The 24,051-nt window shown below is 47.8% G+C and overlaps 2 protein-coding genes across 2 annotated transcripts in view; one reads left to right on the forward strand and one right to left on the reverse strand.

Moving 5' to 3' along the window:
• CCDC60 (coiled-coil domain containing 60) overlaps positions 1-14,756 on the forward strand; it is a 38,411-nt gene extending 23,655 nt beyond the window's left edge. Inside the window, exons 8-16 of the mRNA XM_070950951.1 lie at positions 956-1,220; positions 4,635-4,722; positions 6,152-6,199; positions 8,110-8,190; positions 8,753-8,842; positions 9,841-9,951; positions 11,094-11,225; positions 12,814-13,003; positions 14,210-14,756. Of these exons, the coding sequence (XP_070807052.1) occupies positions 956-1,220; positions 4,635-4,722; positions 6,152-6,199; positions 8,110-8,190; positions 8,753-8,842; positions 9,841-9,951; positions 11,094-11,225; positions 12,814-13,003; positions 14,210-14,314 (1,110 nt within the window). The 3' untranslated portion in view covers positions 14,315-14,756. The remainder of the gene's footprint in view (positions 1-955; positions 1,221-4,634; positions 4,723-6,151; positions 6,200-8,109; positions 8,191-8,752; positions 8,843-9,840; positions 9,952-11,093; positions 11,226-12,813; positions 13,004-14,209) is intronic.
• A 1,197-nt stretch (positions 14,757-15,953) lies between these two features.
• GCN1 (GCN1 activator of EIF2AK4) overlaps positions 15,954-24,051 on the reverse strand; it is a 66,055-nt gene continuing 57,957 nt past the window's right edge. Inside the window, 7 exon segments of the mRNA XM_070951096.1 lie at positions 15,954-16,539; positions 16,542-16,617; positions 18,022-18,240; positions 19,868-19,975; positions 21,047-21,195; positions 22,492-22,588; positions 23,503-23,617. Of these exon segments, the coding sequence (XP_070807197.1) occupies positions 16,370-16,539; positions 16,542-16,617; positions 18,022-18,240; positions 19,868-19,975; positions 21,047-21,195; positions 22,492-22,588; positions 23,503-23,617 (934 nt within the window). The 3' untranslated portion in view covers positions 15,954-16,369.

The raw sequence follows: 24,051 nt of genomic DNA on the forward strand, positions 1-24,051 counted from the left end.
ATAATAATAATAATACCCTGTTTTCCCGAAAATAAGACATCCCCTGATAATAAGCCCAATCGGGATTTTGAGCCCATGCACTAAAATAACCCCCCCACCCCCCCGAAAATAAGCCCTCCCCGAAAATATTTAACCACATGCTCAGCCAGTCCCCGCCATTTCCTCTGGTTAGGGTTAGGGAGACAGAGCTGGAAATCAGGTAAGACGGCAAGAGGAGCCCCTGTCTTGCTCCACGCGCCCCAAAATAATAAGACCTCCCCGAAAATAAGGCCAAGCGCCTATTTCAGGGCTCAAAAAAAATGTAAGACAGGGTCTTATTTTTGGGGAAACACGGTAGAATAGTAGAATAATAACAGAATCATAGAATAGTTAGACTAATCGAACTAAGGAGGAAATTTCCCTACAGAGCCTTTCTAGGAGCTTGGGGAGGGCGAAAACGGCCTTTCCCACCCCCATCCCCCTCAGGCCCTCCGGACGCCGGAAACTGCCTGTTTGCCAACTTCTGGTGGGACCAGAAGGCCCGTTTTTTTTTTGCTCTCCCCAGGCTCCAGAGCCTTTCTAGGAGCTTTGGGAGGGTGAAAAAGGCCTTTCCCACCCCCCACCTCCCCCGCAGGCCCTCCGGAGGCCGGAAACTGCTCGTTTGGTGACTTCCGGTCTCACTGGCGGTGGGGAAGGCCGTTTTCGCCCTCCCCAAGCTCCTAGAAAAGCTCTGGTGCCTGGGGAGAGAGAAAAACGGGCCTTACCCACCACTCCCCGAGGCCCTCTGGAGGCAGGAAACAGCCTGTTTCCCTACTTCCAGTGGGCCCAGAAGGCCCGAAAATCAGCTAGTCGGCACACGCACACATACCATAGATTCGCCATCACGGGTCTAGGGTCTCCTGCTTGAACAGGAGGTTGGACTAGAAGTCCTCCGAGGTCCCTTCCAACTCCGTCATTCTGTTAATGATTCCTCCAGGGCAGAAGATACACCCAGAAGCAGATTCGTGGCCCGTCCAGCAAAAAGTCACCCAAGATGACAGGGAGCATGTCCAAGATCAGTGGATTGTCCTCGCCGCATAGCAAAACCACTTTGGCCAGCACCAGTTCCTTGACCCCCGGCTCCGACGAAGTCGCCCAGCCTACCTCTGACAGCGCCAAGGAGGTAGAAGAGATGGAGTCCAGCTACAGCAAGCAGACCAAGGAGACCAGCGCCAAGGAGGAAGAAGAGCCTCTGAGCTACTGTGAGCCCTTGGGAGATTCCAGACCGATCCAGGGGATTGTTCAAATTTCTATGGAGATCCTCTGTCACCCAGATCATGGTTGTCCCTCAAAGGTGTTTTTTTCAAAAGGCAGCTGGACTTTTCCTTGAAGACGTTTCGCTTCTCATCCAAGAAGCTTCTTCGGTTCTGAAGAAGAACTGGACTGAGAACTGAAGAAGCTCCTTGGATGAGAAGTGAAATGTCTTCAAGGAAAAACACAAGGAAGTCCAGTTGCCTGCTGAAAAAAGCATCTTTGGGACAAGGGGACTACTATTTTCTACACGATACAGGTAGTTCTCGGTTTACGCCCCAATTGGGACCAGAAGCACAACGGTTGTTAAGTGCGTTCTGCCCGATTTTGCAACCTTTTTTTTGGCACGGCTGTTAAGTGAATCATGGGGTCACGAAGCCAATCCAATTCTGCTCCCAATTGTGGTTATAAGTCGAGGGCTACCTGTATATTAAACGTGGCTTGGTAGCCGGTACCTGCAGGATCTTTTGCTACCTGGTGCAGGGGTGAAATCCAGCAGGTTCTGACAGGTTCTGGAGAACCGGTAGCAGAAATTTTGAGTCGTTTGGAGAACCGGCAAATACCACCTCTGGCTGGCCCCAGAGTGGGGTGGGAATGGGGGTTTTGCAATATCCTTCACCTGGAGTGGGGTGGGAATGGGGGTTTTGTAGTATCCTTCGCCTGGAGCGGGGTGGGAATGGAGATTTTGCAGTATCCTTCCCCTGGAGTGGGAATGGGGATTTTGCCGTATCCTTCCCCTGGAGTGGGGTGGGAATGGGGATTTTGCGGTAGCCTTCCCCTGGAATGGGGTGGGAATGGGGATTTTGCAGTAGCCTTCCCCTGGAGTGGGGTGGGAATGGGGATTTTGCAGTAGCCCTCCCCCGGAGGGGGGTGGGAATGGGGATTTTGCAGTAGCCCTCCCCCGGAGTGGGGTGGGAATGGGGATTTTGCAGTAGCCTTCCCCTGGAGTAGGGAGGGAATGGGGATTTTGCAGTATCCTTCCTCTGCCACGCCCACCAAGTCACGCCCAGCCCACCAAGCCACGCCCACAGAACCGATAGTAAAAAAAATTGAATTTCACCACTGACCTGAACCATCCGGTATGTACTCCCTTGAGAAAAGATTTTGATCCGGTCCTTCACGCATGAAGGCCAGAAGGCGGTTTCCACGTTGCTCCGCTCTTAAAAGTTTGCAAAACAGCCTCGCTCTCGTCCTGTGAATGTTTTTAACGCTCTCCACGACACGGTTCCTCTAAAGAGATTTGGTGAAACGGTTTGCTCCCCCCGTCTTTAATTTGTACTTCCATCGATTTACCGCCTTATGTTTAAATTAGGGGGAGATTCCGATCGCTTGCCTCCTTTTCGTGAGGGCTACTATCATTTCATTCTTGGGTTTTCAGAACCTTGATTAGTTCCCGGCTGATTTAATTTTTGCTCACCGGGGACGGCGTTTATGGATTTTGGGGTCGGTCGCTTCGTAAATATCCCCTAGAGTCTATTGATTTGGGTTGTATACAAGTAGAATATGTGCTTATACTTAAGAGGTTCTGTAGAGCTCAGTGGCTGGAATTGGGTATGTCTAGTTCAGTGTTTCCCAAACTTGGGAACTTTTAAGAAGTGTGGACTTCAACTCCCAGAATTCCCCATCCAGCATGGCTGGCTGTGGGATTTTGGGAGTTGAAGTCCATACATCTTGAAGTTCCCAAGTTTGGGAAACACTGGTCTGGTTTAATGAAAAGAAGGACTAGGGAAGACATGATAGCAGTCTTGTTTAGTTTAGTTTAGTTTAGTTTAGTTTAGTTTAGTTTAGTTTAGTTTAGTTTAGTTTAGTTTAGTTTAGTTTAGTTTAGTTTAGTTTAGTTTAGTTTAGTTTAGTTATATACTGCCCTACTCCCGAAGGACTCAGGGCAGTGAACAGCCACAAGATAAAAACCCATAAATACAAAATTTAAAAACAGATATTGGAACAACTATTTCAATATCTCAGGGGCTGCCCCAAAGAAGAGGGAGTCAAGCTCTTCTCCAAAGCACATGAGGGCAAGACAAGAAGCAACGGGTGGAAACTCATCAAGGAGAGAAGCAACTTAGAACTAAGGAGAAATTTCCTGACAGTGAGAAGAATGAATCAGTGGAACAACTTGCCACTAGAAGTTGTGATTGTTCCATCACTGGAGAAGAGATTGGGCTGTGTCTGGAATAGCAATAACACTTCTATATTGCTTTTACAGCCCTCACTAAGACAATCTGGGTCCTCATGGTAGTAGGAATAGTCTAGGTTCTCCTGCTTGCGCTGGGGGTTGGACTAGAAGACCTCTGAGGTCCCTTCCAGCCTTATGATTATATGATACATCGAAAGAAAGAAGGAAGGAAGGAAGAGAGGAAGGAAGGAAGGAAGGAAAAGGAAGGAAGGAAGGAAAGAAAGAGAAATAAAGGAAGGAAGGAAGGAAGGAAGGAAGGAAGGAAGGAAGGAAGGAAAAGGAAGGAAGGAAGTTGGTTGACTCAGCCTTCCATCCTTTCTAAGGTAGGTGAAATGAGGACCCAGTTTGTGGGGGCAATAAGCTGACTTTGTATAAATATACAAAAGTATGAAGGCTATTGCTTAACGCATTGTAAGCCGCCCTGAGTCTCCGGAGAAGGGCGGCATATAAATCAAATTTAAAAAAAAAAAAAAAGGAAGGAAGGAAAGAAAGAGAAAGGAAGGAAGGAAAGGGAAGGAAGGAAGAGAAAGGAAGAAAGGAAAGAAAGAAAGAAAAAGGAAGGAAGGTAGATAAAGGAAGGGAGGAAGGAAAAAGAAAGAAAAAGGAAGGAAAGGAAGGAAGAAAGAGAAAGAACGAAAGTCAATCAGCTTTTAGTTATGGGTGAGGGCTGCTGTGTATTTTCCAAAAAGATGGATGTTCTAAAAAAAAGAATAAACAAGACGTTTCGTGACATTTCCGCAATGAATATAAATTGGTCTCTTCAAGATTATATACTTGCCAAATGAGATTTATGAATCTGAGCTGGTGTGTTTGGTCCACCTTTGAGGCTCTTACTTTTCACATCTTGGGTCATCCAATGTTTTTCGCTGCCAACTCTCTGAAGAGGCGAGTCTCCTGGGATTTAATTCCGCTTCGTTTTGTCTTTCTTTTTTTTTCTTTCTTTCTTTCTTTCTTTCTTTCTTTCTTTCTTTCTTTCTTTCTTTCTTTCTTTCTTTCTTTCTTTCTTTCTTCCTTCCTTCCTTCCTTCCTTCCTTCCTTCCTTCCTTCCTTCTTTCTTTCTTTCTTTTTCTTCCTTCCTTCCTTCCTTCCTTCCTTCCTTCCCTCCTTCCTTCCTTCCTTCCTTCCTTCCTTCCTTCCTTTCTTTCTTTCTTTCTTTCTTTTTCTTTCTTTCTTTTTCTTTCTTCCACAGACCTACAGACCTTACTTCGGATGATACACGAAGACGTGGCTAAGAATTTTAGCAAGGAGAACATGTTTTGGAGTACAAAACCGCATTAGTAAGTTGGGAGGATTGGCCTTTTGGGGGTGGGTGGGGAAGAGTACGCCTGTCTCTAATTTAAAAGAGCGCATCCAATTGCCTTTGTTTGCATTTTACAAAAGTCATTTGTTAAATTAGTTTGGTCGTCTATTAGCCGGAAAGGCTCCCAGCGTTGTTTGGATAGCTTTTTTTTTTTTTTTCAAGAAAAATCTGACCAGTTTTAAATTGAAATCTAAAAAGACAGGATTTAAAAAGGAAAGGTGGGAGGAAAGAAGGAGTTCAGCCTCCTTCACTCCTGCTGCCATAGGCCAGGGCTGTGAGATTGCTGGTAACGGTAAAGGTTCCCCTCGCACATATGTGCTAGTCGTTCCCGACTTAATCCTAGTGTCAGGTTTTCAGGCTGTCTTCAAATAAATTGCATCGCAAACAAAGTCTTTTATAAAACAAACTTCCATTTTATTAAGCACAGCACCTTTTACACCGACTCGTTGCAGCCGGCACTGACGTGCTGCCCCAAAACCCCTCCTCTTCCTTCCCCCACTCCTCTGCATTCATTGGCCATCTTCCCAATCATTCACCCCTAATCTACTGCTCCAATTCAAAGAATTTCCCCCCTCCCATCCATCTCCTAGGGGACATTATCTCCAGAGGAAATAAGTAGGTGAAAGGCAACCGTCCCGTTGCAGACGCCTGCGTTCTCCTTCTTAGGTCAGCACTAGGATAAATGCATCTTGACGTGCTGACACCTAGTTGTTCAATCCTAGACTTGAAAAACCCTCATTCAATGATACCACCCCAAGTGGATCAAATGGTGGCATAGTTGGTCTTCTGAATGAAAGATCTTCACTCGTTCGCTGAGAGGTTTTCTCGGCTTTGTTCTCCGCCTACATCTGAGCTTCAAATGTTCTGACCCAGCTCCCCAAACCCGACAAACCCTCTGAAGCGAACTCAAAAGATTCCTTTAATTAGGAGCCCCGGCAGCCCTGGCAAAAAGTTTCTCTTGCAGGCTAACAAGTCTATCTACCATGTCTATTCATCTCCGCCCCCCTGCCTTTTATCCCCAGAGTTAGGGTGGGGCCTCGCTAGCAGCGGTGGTTCTTCCGTCCCAAGGACCGGCCCATAGATTTCCACTGCTCTCCTCTCCTCTGCCTTCTGTGCATCAGGCACTGGACGCAGCTGTTCCTCCTCTTCCTCATCAGCCACCTCCAGACCTGGGGGCTGTTGACTCTCCATCTGAGGGCTGACGGACGGCCCAGGCTCCACCTCTGTCTCTCTCTCTCTGCCAGCTCCATTCCCTCTTCCCCCTCGGAGCTCCCAGGTTGCCTTGATGCTGATCCTGACTCCCTCACCTCCTCCTCCTCCTCCTCCTCCTCCTCCTCTGATTCGGCTGCTGGAGGGGCCGGCGGCCAACAGGCCACAACATTCAAGTTCTCCTTCTTATTTTTCAGTCTAGAAATGTTCGACAGCGAAGTATCGTTTGGACAACGAGGCAAGAGGTAAGCCACAATCATTCTCTTGCCCATTGACTGCATGCAAACCCCTGAAGGTCTGTTCTTCATTACAGGTAGTCCTCAACTTATGACCGTTCATTTAGTGGCCGTTCAAAGTTACGACGGCACTGAAAAAAGGGACTCACAATCTTTTTTTCCCCACACTTACAACCGTTGCAGCAGCCCCACGCTCCCATGATCAAAATTCAGACGCTTGTCAACCGACTCGTACTTATGACGGTTGCAGCTTCCCCCGGGGTCATGTGATCCTGTTTTGGCGACTTTCCGACGAACGAAGTCAATGGGGGAAGCCAAATTTCAGTTAGTAACCGTGTCGCTAATTTAACAACTGCGGTCATTCACTTAACCACGATGGCCAGAAAAGTCGTAAAGCAGGGCCAAACTCACTTGAGAGCTCTCTCTCTTAGCAGCAGTTATTTTGGGACTCAATTACAGTCGTAAGTCACCTGCTAGGCTAGCTAAAATGTTTAAAAATACATGTTGAGCCTTGGTAGTACAGGGGTTTAAGGCACCCTGTTATTAAGCTGGTTATTAAGACCAGCTGCCTGCAATCACTGCAGGTTCGAATCTCGCCAAGGCTCAAGGTTGACTCAGCCTTCCATCCTTTCTAAGGTAGGTAAATTGAGGACCCAGATTGTGGGGGCAATAAGCTGACTTTGTATAAATATACAAAAGGATGAAGGCTATTGCTGAGCACATTGTAAGCCGCCCTGAGTCTTCGGAGAAGGGCGGCATATAAATCAAATTAAAAAAAAAAATGTTAGAAATGTAACCAAAAAATGGGCACATTTTATCATATGTGATGGAAGTGTGTCAAAGCAAAAAAAAAAAATTGGGCAAAGATACACAGGTGGCTAGAAAAGATGATAGGGAAACATGCAGATTTTAAACCTGAACTGTCTGTATTAGGTATAATATCAGAAAAAAATTGATAAGGAAAGTATGTATTTAATATTACATGTCTTAACAGCAGCAATAGGAGTGGGATTCAGCAGGTTCGGATCGGTTCAGGTGTACCGGTAGCTTCAACGATCAGCCGGTTCGGATCGGTTCAGGTGTACCGGTAGCTTCAACGATCAGCCGGTTCGGATCAGTTCAGGTGTACCGGTAGCTTCAACGATCAGCCGGTTCAGATCAGTTCGGGTGTACCGGTAGCTTCAACAATCAGCTGAGAGCGAACTAGTTCGCTCCAATGATCAGCTGGGCTCGCCCGCTCACCCCCCACCCCCCTGCGCTATACCAAGCTATATTTCCTTTGTTTGAAGCCCAGCTGATAGGTGCGGCAGAGCGGATTGCCGCCCCTCAGCTGTTTTACTTACAGGGGCTGCAGTAGAAGGTAAGTTTTAGAGCTGTTTTCAAACGTACTGCGCAGGCGTGGAGTGTGTGTTTGCCGTGCTTGCGAGCACAAAGCGAGCCGGTTGTTACACCGATTGGATCCCACCACTGAGCAGCAAGGATTATATTTGCACAATACTGGAAAATGAAGCTATACCGCGAGATGAAGAGATAGTCAGGAAGATACTAGGTTGTGCAGAAATGGCTAGATCGACCCTGAAAATTAAACAGAAAGAAGATGTAGATATATTATCAGACACGGACTTTATTTTACCAATGGTTGGAAAAAAGGGGTGGAGATTTAAAAATGTAAATTTGTGCTGCAAACTAAATATCCAGACAACACGATGTTTATTAAGCACTAAGAAATGTATTTAATAGAAAATCGATTTTTAAAAAATCAACAGTCGTAAGTCGATATGTACAATGGGTTTCAAGGTTTTTCCACGCTGGCTGGGGAATTCTGGGAGTTGAAGTCCCCCAAGCCTCAAAGATGCCAAGGTGGGACACCCCAGTTCTAGAATAATAAAGGGCTGAAGGATAATCTGGTCTTTTTTCAGCTCGGCGACCTCTTCGAAGGAAGATAAAACCAGCACAGGAATACACAAAGAAGGAAGCGGAGTGGAGGCCAAAAGAAAGAGGTGAGTTCGGGAGTCACAAGTAAGAGAGGGAAAGTCAGTCTAAATTCTTCTTTACTCTGCTGGTTCTGTTTCATAGTCCAGAATTTGGAAGGATTTTATTAAAGGTAAAGGTTCCCCCTTGCACGTATGTGCTAGTCGTTCCTGACTCTAGGGGGCGGTGCTCATCTCTGTTTTAAAGCCGAAGAGCCAGCGCTGTCCGAAGACGTCTCCGTGGTCATGCGACCGGCATGACTCAACGCCAAAGGCGCACGGAAACGCTGTTCCCTTCCCACCAAAGGTGGTCCCTATTTTCCTACTTGCATTTTTTACATACTTTCGAACTGCTAGATTGGCAGAAGCTGGGACAAGTCATGGGAGCTCACCCCTTTACGCGGCACTAGGGATTCGAACCGCTGAACTGCCGACCTTTCAATCGAAAAGCTCAGCGTCTTAGCCACTGAGCCACCGTGTCCCTTTGAGGATGTCATTACAGACATAGAAAAAGGCTGAGGTTTAGGGTGAGGTTTTCTTACCTGCCCTGTTGATTTCTCCCCCCTCACCCGTGGTCTCTGTTTCCTTGTAGTTCGTTGGCCGTGACTGTCCGAGAAGACAAAACCACCACCGCAACATTTATGGAAGATGACAAAACAACCGAGCTTTGCAGTCCTGAAAGGTAGGTATACAGATGCCAATGGGAAGGCGGTGGTTAGAATGCAGTATTTGCAGGCTGATTATGCCCACCGCCAGGAGTTCGATCGTGATTGACTCAAGGTTGACTCAGTCTTCCAGCCTTCCGAGGTTGGTAAAACGAGGACCCTGATCGTTGGGGTCAATAGGCTGAGTCTGTAAACCGCTTAGAGAGGGCTGTAAAGCACTGTGCTATTGCTATTGCTATTGCTAATTCTATTCTATTCTATTCTATTCTATTCTATTCTATTCTATTCTATTCTATTCTATTCTATTCTATTCTACATTCCATTCCATTCCATATTTTCTGTTGTTCTGTTCTGTTCCTTATTTCTACTCTACTCTACTCTACTCTACTCTACTCTACTCTACTCTACTCTACTCTACTCTACTCTACTCTACTCTACTCTATTCTATCCCTAATTCTATTCTATTCTATTCTATTCTATTCTATTCTATTCTATTCTATTCTATTCTATTCTATTCTATTCTATTCTATTCTATTCTATTCTATTCTACTCTACTCTATTCTACTCTATTCTATATTCCATTCCATTCCATTCCATTCCATATTTTCTGTTGTTCTGTTCTGTTCCTTATTTCTACTCTACTCTACTCTACTCTACTCTACTCTACTCTACTCCACTCCACTCCACTCCACTCCACTCCACTCCACTCCACTCCACTCCACTCTATCCCTAATTCTATTCTATTATTCTATTCTATTCTATTCTATTCTATTCTATTCTATTCTATTCTATTCTCTATTTTCTATTCTATTCTATTCTATTCTATTCTATTCTATTCTATTCTATTCTATTCTATTCTATTCTATTCTATTCTATTCTATTCTTCTACTCTACTCTACTCTACTCTACTCTACTCTTATTCCATTCCATTCCTTTCTATTTCTATTTCTATTTCTATTTCTATTTTTTCTATTTCTATTTCTATTTCTTTCTATTATGTCTTTCCCCCCCACAGCTCTTTCATTAGAAGGAAGCAGCAACTGTGCCACGAGATGAAAGAATTGTTTTTTGACGTGTCCCAGGAAAACGCCTTCCGGCTGCACGACCAACTCGACATCCTGGAGAGGTAGGTTGAGCCCTTCGGCGTTGCTTCCAAGTTGCAAAGCCACGTGTTGTGGTCCGCCAGCAGCCTGCGGAGCTGGAGGCGGAGTCGGACAGCGAGGAGGCTGGGGAGGAACCTGGTTTGCAGGTCAGGCCAAGCCAACGAAACCCCCACTCGATAACCAATGCTATTAGCCAGCATGGAGTAAAGACAAAAGAAGAAAATGCAGACGTATTGCAGAAAAATTCAGAAGAGAAATTCAGATGTATTCAGAGATATCGCAGGAGATATAAGAAGTCCACCCAGAGTCAGCCACAAAGAACTCAAATGGCTAAACAGCAGTGATGGTTAACCTTTTTGGTACCGAGTGCCCAAAGGACACACTTGCGTGCCCGAACCCCCAAAATGGGATGTGAGTGCCTCCCGCGCATGCACCCCGCCCCATCCGCACCCTATTTTGGCTTCCAGGTTGGTGCAGGCGCCTTTCCAGGCCCAAAACGGGGTGCATTTTGGACCTAGAAAACCTACTGCACCAATCTGGAAGCCAAAACGGGATGCAGGGGAGCCACCCGAGGCCCCCCGTGCCCCATTTCGGGCCTGGAAAGCCGCCTGCACCAACCTGGAAGCCAAAACAGGGTGCAGGGGAGCCACACGAGGCCCCGTGTCCCGTTTTGGGCGTGGAAAACATCCTGCACCTCCTGCACATGTGCCCAGCCCCCTCATGCATGAGTGTGCATGTCCCCCGTATGTGCCCCGCTCCCACACATGCATAGCAGAGACCTGAAGACCAGCTGGCTGGCAGGAGGTGCGTGTCAATGCACGGTGGAGCTTGGCTGGGGGTGACAGCTCTGCGTGCCACCTGTGGCATAGGTTCACCATCATGGCTATAGAGGCTCAATTTACCAACACAATTGGGCCCAAAATTTCTGTTGCTAAATACCTTAGTTTTACTCTACAGGTCTTGGACCTCCCTGCCCCCAACATACAAGCACACACGTATGCATACACACACGCATACACACACAGACGCGGCCACCAAGTGGCAAAAGGCCAGACGGGAAAGGCTGGTTTACGTTAAACTTACAGGCCACTTATAGATGCCGTAAGCCGTAAGAGACTGCTTCGGACGTTGATGTTTGTGTCAAACCCGCCTACTCATTTGACAGGAGACGAGAGGAGAAGAACATTCAGAAATTCCTGTGTCTGAACTATCTGACCCGCTTCCGGAAAGATCTTGAGCGAATGAAACAGTCCGTGGTGGGCAAAGAGCCCGAACAGGATGCAGAATCGGAAAACTGGTGAGAAAGGGGGTGGGAGGGGGTGGGGAAAAGAGGGCCGAGCTGGACTTTTGGGGTTGCGTAATTCTGCAAAGGGAAACCCAGAATGTGGTCCTGGCATCCTAAACCCCCTTCATCGCAATTGAAAACGAACCCAAGTTCCATATTTGGATATGTTGTGCCTTGGGAAGCACAAGAAATTTTCGTCGTCCTAAATTCAGGAGATTTTATCCATTTTAATTCCAAACATCTTGTGGGCTTTGTGGAAGTGTAATAGTTACTGGGAGGATCAGGAAGAGAGGAGGGTCCTTCTTCCTAGAACAGGAGTCGCCAACCTTTTGGACCTCAGGGACCACTAAATTCATAATTTTAAATGCCGCGGGCCACTAACACGATCTGCCTAATGACCGGTGGGGTGGGCGTGGCTAGGTGGTCATGTGACTGGGTGGGCGTGGCCAACTCCCCGCCTCCCCACCTGGGCTCCTTAGGGCCCCAACAGGAAGCAGTTGTTGGAGCTAAGCAGCCACCAAGAGAAAGAGTTAATTTATTCATTCATTCATTCATTCATTCATTCATTCATTCATTCATTTATTTTGTATACCGCCCTTCTCCCAGAAGGGATTCAGGGCGGTGAACAGCCAAAATTAAAAAACATACAAATACAAAAGTTAAGATAATTAAAAAAAAAATTAAATCATTAGCTTCCCAATTTAAAACCCCCAAATCCTTAAAATTTAAAATCCCAATTAAAAACCATTAGGCTAGGCCGGCTTGGTGGAATAAAAACGTCTTCAGGGCTTTACGGAAGGTACGGAGTTGGCAAAACAGCTCAGTTCAAATTGGATCTGAGAGAGAAAGAGGCTCAGCAGAAGCACCTCACTGAGGACTAGGAGCAGAGGCTTTCCAAGCAGAGGGAAGACCTGCGGGAATGCAAGGCCAGGTACCGGCGCCTGGAGGCTCAGCGGGCTGAGATGCTCAGCCAGTTCCAGGCCATGATGCAGTCCCACTGGAACGAGGCCCTCCGGCTCTTCGCCACCAGCGGCTCTTCCCTCCAGCCTTCGCCCAAAGCCCCACACCAGGAGGCCGAAGCAGACCCCAAGTCGGAATTTCTGCCCCCCTCCGACCCACACAAAAAGACCCCGAAGGGGGAGACTCTCTGCAGCAACACAAGCGTTCATTGCACATATCCGGCCCAGGGGCCGTAGTTTGAGGACCCCTGATTTAGTGCAATATTTAAAAAATGCAAATAACTTTTCTGCGGACCACCAAAATTTTCTCGCGGACCACCATGGACCACCAGTTGGTGACCGCTGCCCTAGAACAGTCTTGATTATTATCACTTGCATGCCAACGTTGGGAAAACTGCCAGGCAGACTGGAAGGAGGAGTCAAGCCAGGCTGTAGCTTGGAATCCTTGTGTAAGTCACAAGCAACATAAACTGGCCCTCAAAATGTATGAATCATTATCTGGTCATTCCCAGGGGAAGGCAAGCCATCTAGGAAGATTCTTGCAGCATAGGTGGTAGACAATAAAGTTCTTTACTCTTAGCTATTTACGAGTGGGACAGGCTGTTTTTCTCTCGTTTAGGATTGTCTCTTTTTTTCCCAAGGTTTTCCACTTTGCTGGAAAGGATTCCCGATGACATCAGGAGAGACCGCCGTACCCAGAAAGTCCTCAAAAAGCTGGAAAGGTTTGCCAGGAATCCGGACTTACGCATCCGGCCTCCTACTTTTTTGAAGGTCTTGGGAGAACTTCGGATCTGGGAAATTTGCTCTCCGGACATCTGCGCAGCTGTGGAGGTGAGGGATGTGTGTGGGAAGGAAGTCAGCTGCTCCGGTCTTAAAAAAGCTGTTTCCTGAAATCCCCTTCCTGCAATTTTTTTTAAAAGGATGAATTCAACAGGTAGTCCTCGATTTACAGCAGTTCATTGAGTGACCATTCAGTTACAAGTGACCTAGTATCATTTTCCAGTCACAACCTTTATACCGTCCCTATGATCAGGTGGTCAAAAATACAGATGCTTGGCAACGGGTTCATACATACGACAACCATTTGTCTGAAATGATATCGGGTTTCCTGCTCGAGCAGGGGGTCCGACTAGAAGACCTCCAAGGTCCCTTCCGACTCTTGTTTTTCCGTTATCTGGTCTTTCCCAGGGGCAAGCTTGCCAGTCTGGGGAAAGATTCCTATATTACAGGCAGAGAACAATAAAGTAGCTAGTTTTGAGTTCTACCCCATCGGTCTGGTTGTTTGCGCCCGGCGCTGTGGGAGGACACGGCAAGACCGTCAGACTCGGTTTGTTGCAATGACACCCCAAACAAATATAGACCCGTGATTCTGGTTGTCATAAGATTGGGGGGTTTTACAGCCCATCTGTTGTAGCCTGTTGGCTGCCAGCCCCTCCAGCAGCCGAATCAGAGGAGGAGGAGGAGACGTGGGAGTCAGGCAATCCTCCTCCTGCATCAAGGCAATCTGAGAACACCGAGGGTGGAAGAGGGAATGGAGCTGGCAGAGAGAGAGAGAGAGAGAGAGAGAGAGAGAGAGAGAAATGGAACATGGGCCATCTGTCAGCCCTCAGATGGAGAGTCAACAGCCGCCAGATCTGGAGGTGGTGATGAGGAGGAGGAAGAACAGCTGGGTCCAGTGCCTGATGCACGGATGCGCAGAAGGCAGAGGAGAGGAGAGCAGTGGAAATCTATGGGCCGGTCCTCGGGACGGAAGAGCTACCGCTGCTAGCAAAGCTCGGGGGGTAAAAGGCAGGGGGCGGAGATGAATAGATGTAGCAGACAACTATTCATCTCCCGGCCGGACAGATTTGTTAGCCTGCGGTGAGAGAAAAACTTTTTACCGGGGCTGCCGTCACTCCTAATAAAGGAATCATTGCCATGTTTGGGGAGCTGGATCAGAACACCAGGTACGCAAAAGATCAATGAAATAAATATAGCAGGATCAGCACGTGATGATCAAATTGTTGCATATATATATATATATTTTTCCCGTCACAGTTCCTGCGCGAATATATCGTGGATATGCCCGAAGACGACTACAAGCAGTGGTTGCAAGCTCGGGTGCCCTTCCCCAAACGCGTGCACAGCGCCCCTCCTCTGTGACCCCGACGCTCCCGGCTCGAACAGGAGATCCCCTTCGTGGAAGAAGAAAGGGTCGTTGGGGGGAGGGGATCCCCAAGAGATCACATTCCGGTGGATGCCGAAAGGATCCGACTGGAAGACTTAGAAAAATGCTCATTCTCAAAAAGTGTGTTTTGATCCCTTTTTCGGTTGCAGGTTCAAACACACGAGAGAATTGATCAACCCCAAGCCATCTTCACCTTAGAATGTTATTGTTCTGGGTTTTTTAAAAATGTTTTTCTTGTCGCGTTGAATTTGACGTTTATGTAAGGGGAAAAATATTGTTACGCAGAGAGTTGGCCCAGATCTGGTCTGTGGGACAGCAGATCCCTTTCCTTAGGTGATCAGCTGCTTCTACTGAACAAAACTTCATCGGTTCCGACTCTTTTGACTTGTTATGATTGTTTCTGGTTCTGTATTTAACTTGGATGGATAAAAAAAAAATCCCTATTTTAAGCACTGCACAGTCTCTGAAAGCCATTTATTTATTTATTATTTATTTATTTATTTATTTCTGCCAGCTGCAAAACAAATCCAACCAGTTTGTGCAAAAAAAAAAAAAACCCCAACCCAAATCTGTTCGAGTTCCCGAGGATTACGGTAACCTGGGGAAACGACTTGAATTAACCGTGTTGGGCGAATGTTGTGTTGACCTCCGTCGATGACTTGATGTAGCGTTCCTGAACCTTGGTAACATTTAAGACCGGTGGGGCTTGAACTCTCAGAATTCCCTAGCCAGCATGGATTAGGGTTAGAGCTGACTTGAGGAATTCTAGGAGTTGGAAGTCCGCAGGGCTTAGAATTGCAAAGTTTGGAGACCTCTGACTTACCGTGCTATCATATCCTCTCGGGTTACGGCAGTTGAAGTCCATCTCTCTTAAAAATTGCCAAGGTTCAGAAATATTGGCTTAAGGCAGTGATGGCTAACCTTTTTGCCATCGCGTGCCGGGGGCAAACCCCATAATTCTATGTGCCCCGTGCATGCGTGAAGCATTCCCCTCCCCCCCTGCTCCTGGCACACAATGGCATGGTTTTCTCTCTCCCCAGGCTCCAGAGCCTCTCTAGGAGTCTGGGGAGGACGAAAACGGCCTTCTCCACCCCACCCCCCCACAGAGGCTCTCCGGAGGCCAGAAACGGCCCGCTTGCCAACTTCCGGTGAGACCGTAAGACCCGTTTTTTGCTCTCCGCAGCCTCCAGAGCCTTTCAAGGAGTCTGGGGAGGGCAAAAACGGCCTTCTGGTGGGACCGGAAGATGGCAAACAGGCCATTTCCAGCCTCCGGGGTGGGTGGGTGGGGAAGGCCGTTTTCACCCTCCCCAGGCACCTAGAAAGGCTCTGGAGGCTGGAGAAGAGCAAAAAACGGGCCTTCCGGTCCCACCGGAAGTTGGCAAACAGGCCGTTTCTGGCCTTCGGGGGGATGGGGAAGGCTGTTTTCGCCCTCCCCAAGCTCTCCACTCCTAGGTTCACCATCACGGGCTTAAGGTATTGCATGAATCAATCCCATGGTGGTTTAGACCTTGTATTCCTGAATTCCCAAAAGTCAGTCCCTTTATTAAACTCCAGAAAACCGTTTTTTTTGTTTTTGCTTTCATATGCACGACGGTGTGTGCACCAATAATGACATTTCAGTTGAAAGCTTTTTATTAAATCGCCATCCAAACAACTCTTTTGCAAATCCCCCCCCTACCTTCTGCAATTTCTCGGGCTCCTTAAAATGGGTCTGATTTGCAAAAACCTTCACAGCCCACATCAAACCAACTGAACGAACTTGCTTTCGGCAAAAGAAGAAAAAAAAAAAATTCCTTCCCGCTTAACCCGAATGGAAACGCCTCCCTTCCACGTAGAGGGAGGGGCGAATTCGCCACTAACTCACTACAAGATTGCTTTAGAACGTATTTCCCAAAAAAAAAAAAAAAAAAAAAAAGGAGGGGTAGGCAGGCCAAATTTTCTTGTTTAAACTCGCAGGATAATTAAGGCTATTTAATTATATATAATTAAAATAGTCTTCCGACCCCCTCTTTTTTTTTTTTTTTTTTTTTTTAAGCTCCCCTTAAACCGGCTCCTGTCACAATTAGCATTTTCAAAAATGAAAACATTTTCGTCGGCTTGGAGACTTTGCAACGCTGACGTGGGGAGGGGGTCCCAAGGGCCACCTTGCTTCTCACGTCAGGATGGTGTCGTCGATCTGTTCCGCCGAGTCGGCTTGGTTGGCCAGTTTCTTCAGGGATCGCCGGCAGCTCTCGTTCAGCAGCTCCAAGCTGGCAGCGTCAAGGATCTTGGAGACGGACTGAGAGAAAACCGAAGTTCGGAGAAAAATAAAAAGAGGGGGCTTTCATAAAAGCTATAAAAGGTGGCCCTTTCCCACCTCACGGCCCTATTTCCGGGTCCCAATCCACCACCTTGGCCCTTCTCAACGATTTCAATTTATTTATTTATATCCCACTTTTATTATTTTTATAAATGACTCAATAACTCAAGGTTAACTAAGACTGCTTTCTCCTATTTTCCACCGTGAGGTGCGTTGATTGAGAGTGACTGTTTTGGCCCAAAGTCACCCAGCCAGCTTTCATGCATGAGGTAGGACTAGAACTCACAGTCTCCTGGTGATTGGCCCAAAGTCACCCAGCTAGCTTCCATGCCTAAGGCGGGACTAGAACTCACTGTCACCAGGTTATTGGCCCAAAATAACCGAACCTGCTTTCATGCCTAAAGCGGAACTAGAACTCACCATCACCTGGTGATTGGCCCAAGGTCACCCAGGTAGCTTCCATGCCTAAAGTGGGACTAGAACTCACCATCACCTGGTTATCGGTCCAAAGTCACCCAGCCCCCTTCCATGCCTAATGCAGGACTAGAACTCACCATCTCCTGGTGATTGGCCCAAAGTCACCCAGCCCGCTTCCATGCTTAATGCAGGACTAGAACTCACCGTCTCCTGGTGATTGGCCCAAAGTCACCCAGCTAGCTTTCATGCCTAAGGCGGGACTAGAACTCATCACCTGGTGATTGGCCCAAAGTCACCCAGCCCGCTTCCATGCTTAATGCAGGACTAGAACTCACCGTCTCCTGGTGATTGGCCCAAAGTCACCCAGCCCCCTTCCATGCTTAATGCAGGACTAGAACTCACCGTCTCCTGGTGATTGGCCCAAAGTCACCCACCCCCCTTCCATGCCTAATGCAGGACTAGAACTTACCGTCTCCTGGTGATTGGCCCAAAGTCACCCAGCCCGCTTCCGTGCTTAATGCAGGACTAGAACTCACCGTCTCCTGGCGATTGGCCCAAAGTCACCCAGCCCGTTTCCATGCTTAATACAGGACTAGAACTCACAGGCTCCTGGTGTCACCACTACACCAAACCAGCTCTCTCGATTAAATTCTTCATGTTTATGATTCTATTGCGCACTGTGTTAGCGTTTTATTAAATGAAATATAAACGATCAAACCCATCGGCAAGCCTAGTCTACGAGAAGGGACCCAACTGCCATTTTGAACCCATCAAATGGTCTCCCTAGTCCTCCCTCCCAACCCCACACAAGTGACACCCTTGCACAAAAATTACGTGTGCCGCAGGTTCGTTCTTCCCATCGCTTTCAGCTCCTTACGCTCAAAATCCAGCTCTTCCTTCCTTCCTTCCTTCCGCCACCCCCCCCCCGCTCCTCCTCCTCCCCCTCCCCCAAAGGCAGGCCAATACCTGAAGCGTCTCCTCGCCTTCTCGCATCTTCAGGAGGTTGACGATGGCCTGGTCACTGTAAGCCCTCACGCTGGTGTTCTTATCTTTCGTGTTGTCCAGCAGGGGCTTGAGGAGGGGCTTGGCCACGGGAGGGTCCAAGGGCGGGAGAGGGGCTTTGTTGGCCCACCAAATCATCTTCTCCGCAATCAATTTGATGTCGCTGGATGGATTCTGAAGACACTGAGACAAGCAAGTGTGTGTGGGGGGGGGAAATAAATCGGGAAGCTTCAGCTTGGCCTCGGGCTGGTTATAGGCCCCACCGTTGTTAGTTTTCGTGAAATAAGTTGGACGCCTCCGAGAAGATATCACAGGTTAAGTCCCTTGTGCCAACCCTGAAGCTAGTGTTGTGGCCCCACCCTCTGAGCCTGTCCCATCGGAGGAAGAAAGCTCCGAGCATGAGGAAGAGGAGTCAGCCAGGCCTCCCTCTCCAGGCCCCTCCCCTCTGGCACTGTCTCAGGTGCCGGCCGAGGGAGAGGAGATTAGCAGGGAGACAGCTGGCTCGGATCAGAGTGATGAAGAAACATCATTCCTGGACGCACGCCTCCGAAGGCGTGATAAACGATTGCAGCAGCTCAGGAGGCGTGCTAGGGATTAGAACTGAGTCACTGGACCACATCCCAGAGACTATATAATAGAGGGTGGTGGCCAGTGAACCTTGTGACGAACAAAAGTAAACCTTGGATAGTCACTAAAGCCTCGTTCGGAACTGCGGAGAGAAATATTATTTCTGCTTGGACTTTTTGCACGTTAAGTACCTTATCTGTCTGTTTGTGAAAATAAAGGCATTTGGCAGACGGTGTGTCTATCGCTGCCAAGTGGGAGATAAGACCTGGGTGCGTTCCAAAGTGTTTCCTTAACCCTCGGCTGGCTGTGTTTGTGTGTGTGTGGGTACGGGGACAGATCAGCTGGCCTGACCGAAGCCATCTGTTCTGACCTAGGCTTCCTTAGAAAGTATACAGCACAGTAAAAGAGCCTTGGTAGTACAGTGGTCTAAAGCACCTTGTTATTAACACAGCTGCCTGCAGTTACTGCAGGTTCGAACCTCGTCAGGCTCAAGGTTGACTCAACCTTCCATCCTTTCTAAGGTGGGTAAAATGAGGACCCGGATTGTGGGGGCAATAAGCTGACTTTGTATAAATATATACAAAAGGATGAAGGCTATTGCTTAACGCATTGTAAGCCGCCCTGAGTCTCCGGAGAAGGGCGGCATGTAAATCAAATTAAAAATAAAAATAAAAATAAAACTTAGTCCCGGCAAACCTCTTTAATTCAAACGGCTGAGAATTATTGTCCTTCCCAGCCCGAAAGGCTTCTCCGACAGTCTTTCAGGAGAGTGTTTACAAACACCCACCTTATCTCCCTTGGAAGGCTGCCAGAGAACTAATTGCCACACGCAGGGCAAGGCCAAACTTAGCACAGAGTCAAACAGAGGTCTCCCTTCGGCGACCTTCTGACGAGCCAAGTCAATCGGGAAGCCAGATTCCCTTAACGACTTGACTAACTGTGATTAGTTTAACAAGTGCAATGATTCACTGAACAACGGTAAGCAAGAAAGGTCGTAAAATGGGGTGAAACTCCGCTCGGCCACAGAAATTCTGGGCTCAATTCCGGCTGTGAGGTGAGGACTTAACGGTGGGAAATAGGCCGCGGTCCGGCAGTGAGTCGCAGCCCACAGATTGGGGGCCATGACTGTAGATTATTCCAGGGTTCCCATCGCAGGACAATCTGTGCGGAAACGCCTGAAGCGCAGCTGCAACATCGTTCAAGGCAGCCCTTTCGGGTTGCCGGCCAGGATCTGCGGCCTTACCTTGATGAAGAGGTTGGAGAGCTTCGGGGGAAGGTTCCCGCCGTTGGCTTCTATGTGATGCTTCATAAGGAAGCCCATTCCTCGGATGCCGCTGACAGCAATGGGGATCTGCAGCCAGGAAATTAGCAGCAAGCAAAAAGCCATCAGATAAGATGGGAGGGGGAGGGGAAGGGGAAGGGGAGGAGAGGAGAGGAATAAAAGAGAAGGGAAGGGAAAAGGAAAGGAAAGGAAAGGAAAGGAAAGGAAAGGAAAGGAAAGGGAATAAAAGGGAAGGGAAGGGAAGGGAAGGGAAGGGAAGGGAAGGGAAGGGAAGGAAAGGAAAGGAAAGGAAAGGAAAGGAAAGGAAAGGAAAGGAAAGGAAAGGAAAGGGAATAAAAGGGAAGGGAAGGGAAGGGAAGGGAAGGGAAGGGAAGGGAAGGGAAGGGAAGGAAGGAAAGGAAAGGAAAGGAAAGGAAAGGAAAGGAAAGGAAAGGAAAGGAAAGGAAAGGAAAGGAAAGGAAAGGAAAGGAAAGGAAAAGGAATAAAAGGGAAGGGAAGGGAAGGGAAGGGAAGGGGAAAGGAAAGGAAAGGAAAGGAAAGGAAAGGAAAGGAAAGGAAAGGAAAGGAAAGGGAATAAAAGGGAAGGGAAGGGAAGGGAAGGGAAGGGAAGGGAAGGAAAGGAAAGGAAAGGAAAGGAAAGGAAAGGGAATAAAAGGGAAGGGAAGGGAAGGGAAGGGAAGGGAAGGAAAGGAAAGGAAAGGAAAGGAAAGGAAAGGAAAGGAAAGGAAAGGAAAGGAAAGGAAAGGAAAAGGAATAAAAGGGAAGGGAAGGGAAGGGAAGGGAAAAGGAAAGGAAAGGAAAGGAAAGGAAAGGAAAGGAAAGGAAAGGGAATAAAAGGGAAGGGAAGGGAAGGGAAGGGAAGGGAAGGGAAGGAAAGGAAAGGAAAGGAAAGGAAAGGAAAGGAAAGGAAAGGGAATAAAAGGGAAGGGAAGGGAAGGGAAGGGAAGGGAAGGGAAGGGAAGGAAAGGAAAGGAAAGGAAAGGAAAGGAAAGGAAAGGAAAGGAAAGGAAAAGGAAAGGAAAGAGGTTGGATAACCATTTGTCTGAAGGGGTGTAGGGTTTCCTGCCTAGGCAGGGGGTTGGACTAGAAGACCTCCGAGGTCCCTTCCAACTCTATACAATGACAGATGGAGATACTTACCCGGTCAGCGACCGTGTTGCTGAAGATCATCTCGTGGACGGTGTTCGAATATTTGGGGGCACAGAGTCTGCTGGCCGCCGTGTTCACGGCAACCGAGAGGGCCAGGCTGCGTCCGTGCCTCACCATCCAGTCAATGCCGGACACATCCGCTGTGGAACAAGAGGAGGAGGGTCCTTGAGCCCAGCACCAATATCATCGTGCCAAGAAAAAAACGACCACTTATTTACACCTTTTATAGTCAGTGTCCAAAACTGAGGAAATGAACTTTTTTATTTTATTTTTTATTTATAGGTTGCCCTTAACTTACAATTACTCAGTTAGTGACTGTTCAAAATTACAATTGCACTGAAAAAAGGGATTTAAGGAGTGTGGCAGCATCCCCAGAGTTTCATGAGTGCGGAGAAGAGCAACCAAGATGATTAGGGGACTGGAGGCTCAAACATACGAAGAGCGGTTGCTGGAATTGGGTAGGTCTAGTTCAGGGGTCAGCAACCTGCGGCTCTGGAGCCGCATGTGGCTCTTTTACCCCTCTGCTGCGGCTCCCTGTCGCTCAAAATATGTGTTACAACCGCCAATGTGCGACACTCGCCTAGCACTCGATTTATTGAGCTTTTCAACCCCTGGTAGGCCAACCATGGATAAATGCAAGAAAAGAAAAGTTTCAGAAGAAAACAGAAGGTTTAATTTGACTACAGATGCTAGTTTTTGTGGCCGCTCAAGAAATAGTCAGGCACGGGAAGGGTTTTTGTGGCTCCCGGTATTTTCTTTTCTGTGGGAAACGGGTCCAAATGGCTCTTTGAGTGTTTAAGGTTGCAGATCCCTGGTAGTTTAATGAAAAGAAGGACTAGGGGAGACATGATAGCAGTCTTCCAATATCTCAGGGGCTGCCCCAAAGAAGAGGGAGTCAAGCTATTCTCCAAAGCACCTAAAGGCAGGACAAGAAGCAACGGGTGGAAACTAACCAAGGAGAGAAGCAACTTAGAACTAAGGAGAAATTTCCTGACAATTAGAACAATTAACCAGTGGAACAACTTGCCACTAGAAGTTGTGAATGCTCCAACACTGGAGGTTTTTAAGAAGAGGTTGGGTAACCATTTGTCTGAAGCGGTGTAGGGTTTCCTGCCTAAGCAGGGGGTTGGACTAGAAGACCTCCAAGGTCCCTTCCAACTCTGTTACTCTATTATTCTGTTATGAACAAAATTCGGGAAGCAGTATGCATTTACGATGGTTTGTACTGTCCCAGGGTCACCCATTGTGACCCTCCCAGCTAGCTTCTAACCAGCAAAGTCAATGAGGGAAGCCAGATCCGCTTAACGACTGCCTGATTCACTTAACAACCACACTGCTCAGCAACAGAAATTCTGGCGGTTGTTGAGGACCACCTATAGTGACAGAAAAATCACATTCCCTCCATCCTTTCCTGGGAAGTTTCCCGCAAAGCCCACCTAAGAGATGATTCTGGAGGATTCCGCCGAGCTCCTCGTCCGTCAAAAAGGCGCACATTTCGGCCAAGCAACCTGCTGAGGTCATGCGAGTCGCATCCTGTCAAAGGGGAAAAACAACAACAACAACAACAACCCACAATGTTTCCATTCGCAACGAAGTTACCTGCCAGAAACATTTGCACACCCAATTTCTTTCAAATAGAAATTTGATACGAATATAAAATAGACTTTTTCAAGCAATAGTTAGGACAATTGCTACCACCCTGCCTTCCGTTTGAGGACCTGCAAACTGCACAAACCATAAAGAGAGCTGAGAAAATATCACACTTGGCCAATAAAGAATTCTACTCTATTCTATTTCTGTGACCCGTAGCCCCCCCACTCCCCTCCCACGTTTGTTCAAACTGCTTGTCAACTTGCAAAGCTTTCAAGTTGCCATGAGCAGGAGGGAGGGAAGAACTGATAGAGCTGATTGATTTCCCTAACTGAAGTGCATTCCATACATTCTTCCTGACTGCAATCAGTAGGAGAGTGTTGGGTTTCACAGCCAGCCAAAGTGGTTAATTGGAGAATGCGATTTGTGACATGGCCAGGGAGGAGGGGAGAGACAGGATCATAGGGGAACGTAAATCTACGTGGGATTAGTTCCAACTGCATCCGAATATCGCCGAAATGGTGCTCCTAATAAATGACTGTATTTCTTTTGAAGTTTGGCTCGTGGCTCATGAATTAATTAGGGCATCTTTTCGGAAACTTCACACTGCTTATCTCCCCACTTCGAAGTCGGTTAATTCCTTCCCTACCGCTTATATACATTACCAGTTTGAAAAGAGCTGTTAATATGATTTAAAAAAAAAAAACACCACCACCAAACTTTTCGAGCGGTGTTTCTCAAACTTGGCAACTTTTAAGAGGTGCGGACTTCCAACTTCCAGAATTCCCTCGCCAGCCGTGAACTGCTCAACACAAACTGGGGAGTGTTGCAATGCCCACGTTCCCAGCAAGCGATACCTCTTCGTGGCCCAGCATGCTGAGGAGCATGGTGGTTATGCTCTTCCGAACAGCGGCGTCCACTTTGGCTCCTGCCCCCTGAGTGACGAACCGCAAGGCTTGAAGGATGGTGTCCCTGGAAGGTCCCAAGGAGGAGAGAGAAAACAGGAAGTCAGCAGGAGTTAAAAACCAGGGACCAAACGACAGAAGTGCCTCTTGCATGTTCTGTATTTATGACCCAGTCTTGTGGCCTGTCAGCGGCCTGTGCCGATTGTAGCTGATTCTGACAGCGAGGAGGCTGGTGTGGTGCTGCGCCAGCAGCCTGTACAGCTGGCGCCCGAGTCAAACAATGAAGAGGCTGGAGAAGATGTGGTGCCAGAGGCGGGGATTCAGCCGGGGCCTTCAGAACCTCCAGAAGCTCCTTTAAGTGAAGAGGAAGAAGAGGAGGAACCTCTTGTCGATGCACGGGCGTGCAGAGCTGCCAAAAGGCAGGAGTGGCTCCTCAGGAGGAGGTCTCCTCGAGAGTAAGGCTTGGGGCTAATTGGCCACTCCCTTAGCCTATTTAAGGAG

Source organism: Pituophis catenifer, unplaced genomic scaffold (genome assembly GCF_029215685.1).
Source record: "Pituophis catenifer annectens isolate HBS135680 unplaced genomic scaffold, rPitCat1.0.hap2 SCAF_10, whole genome shotgun sequence".
Classification (NCBI taxonomy): Eukaryota; Metazoa; Chordata; class Lepidosauria; order Squamata; family Colubridae; genus Pituophis; species Pituophis catenifer.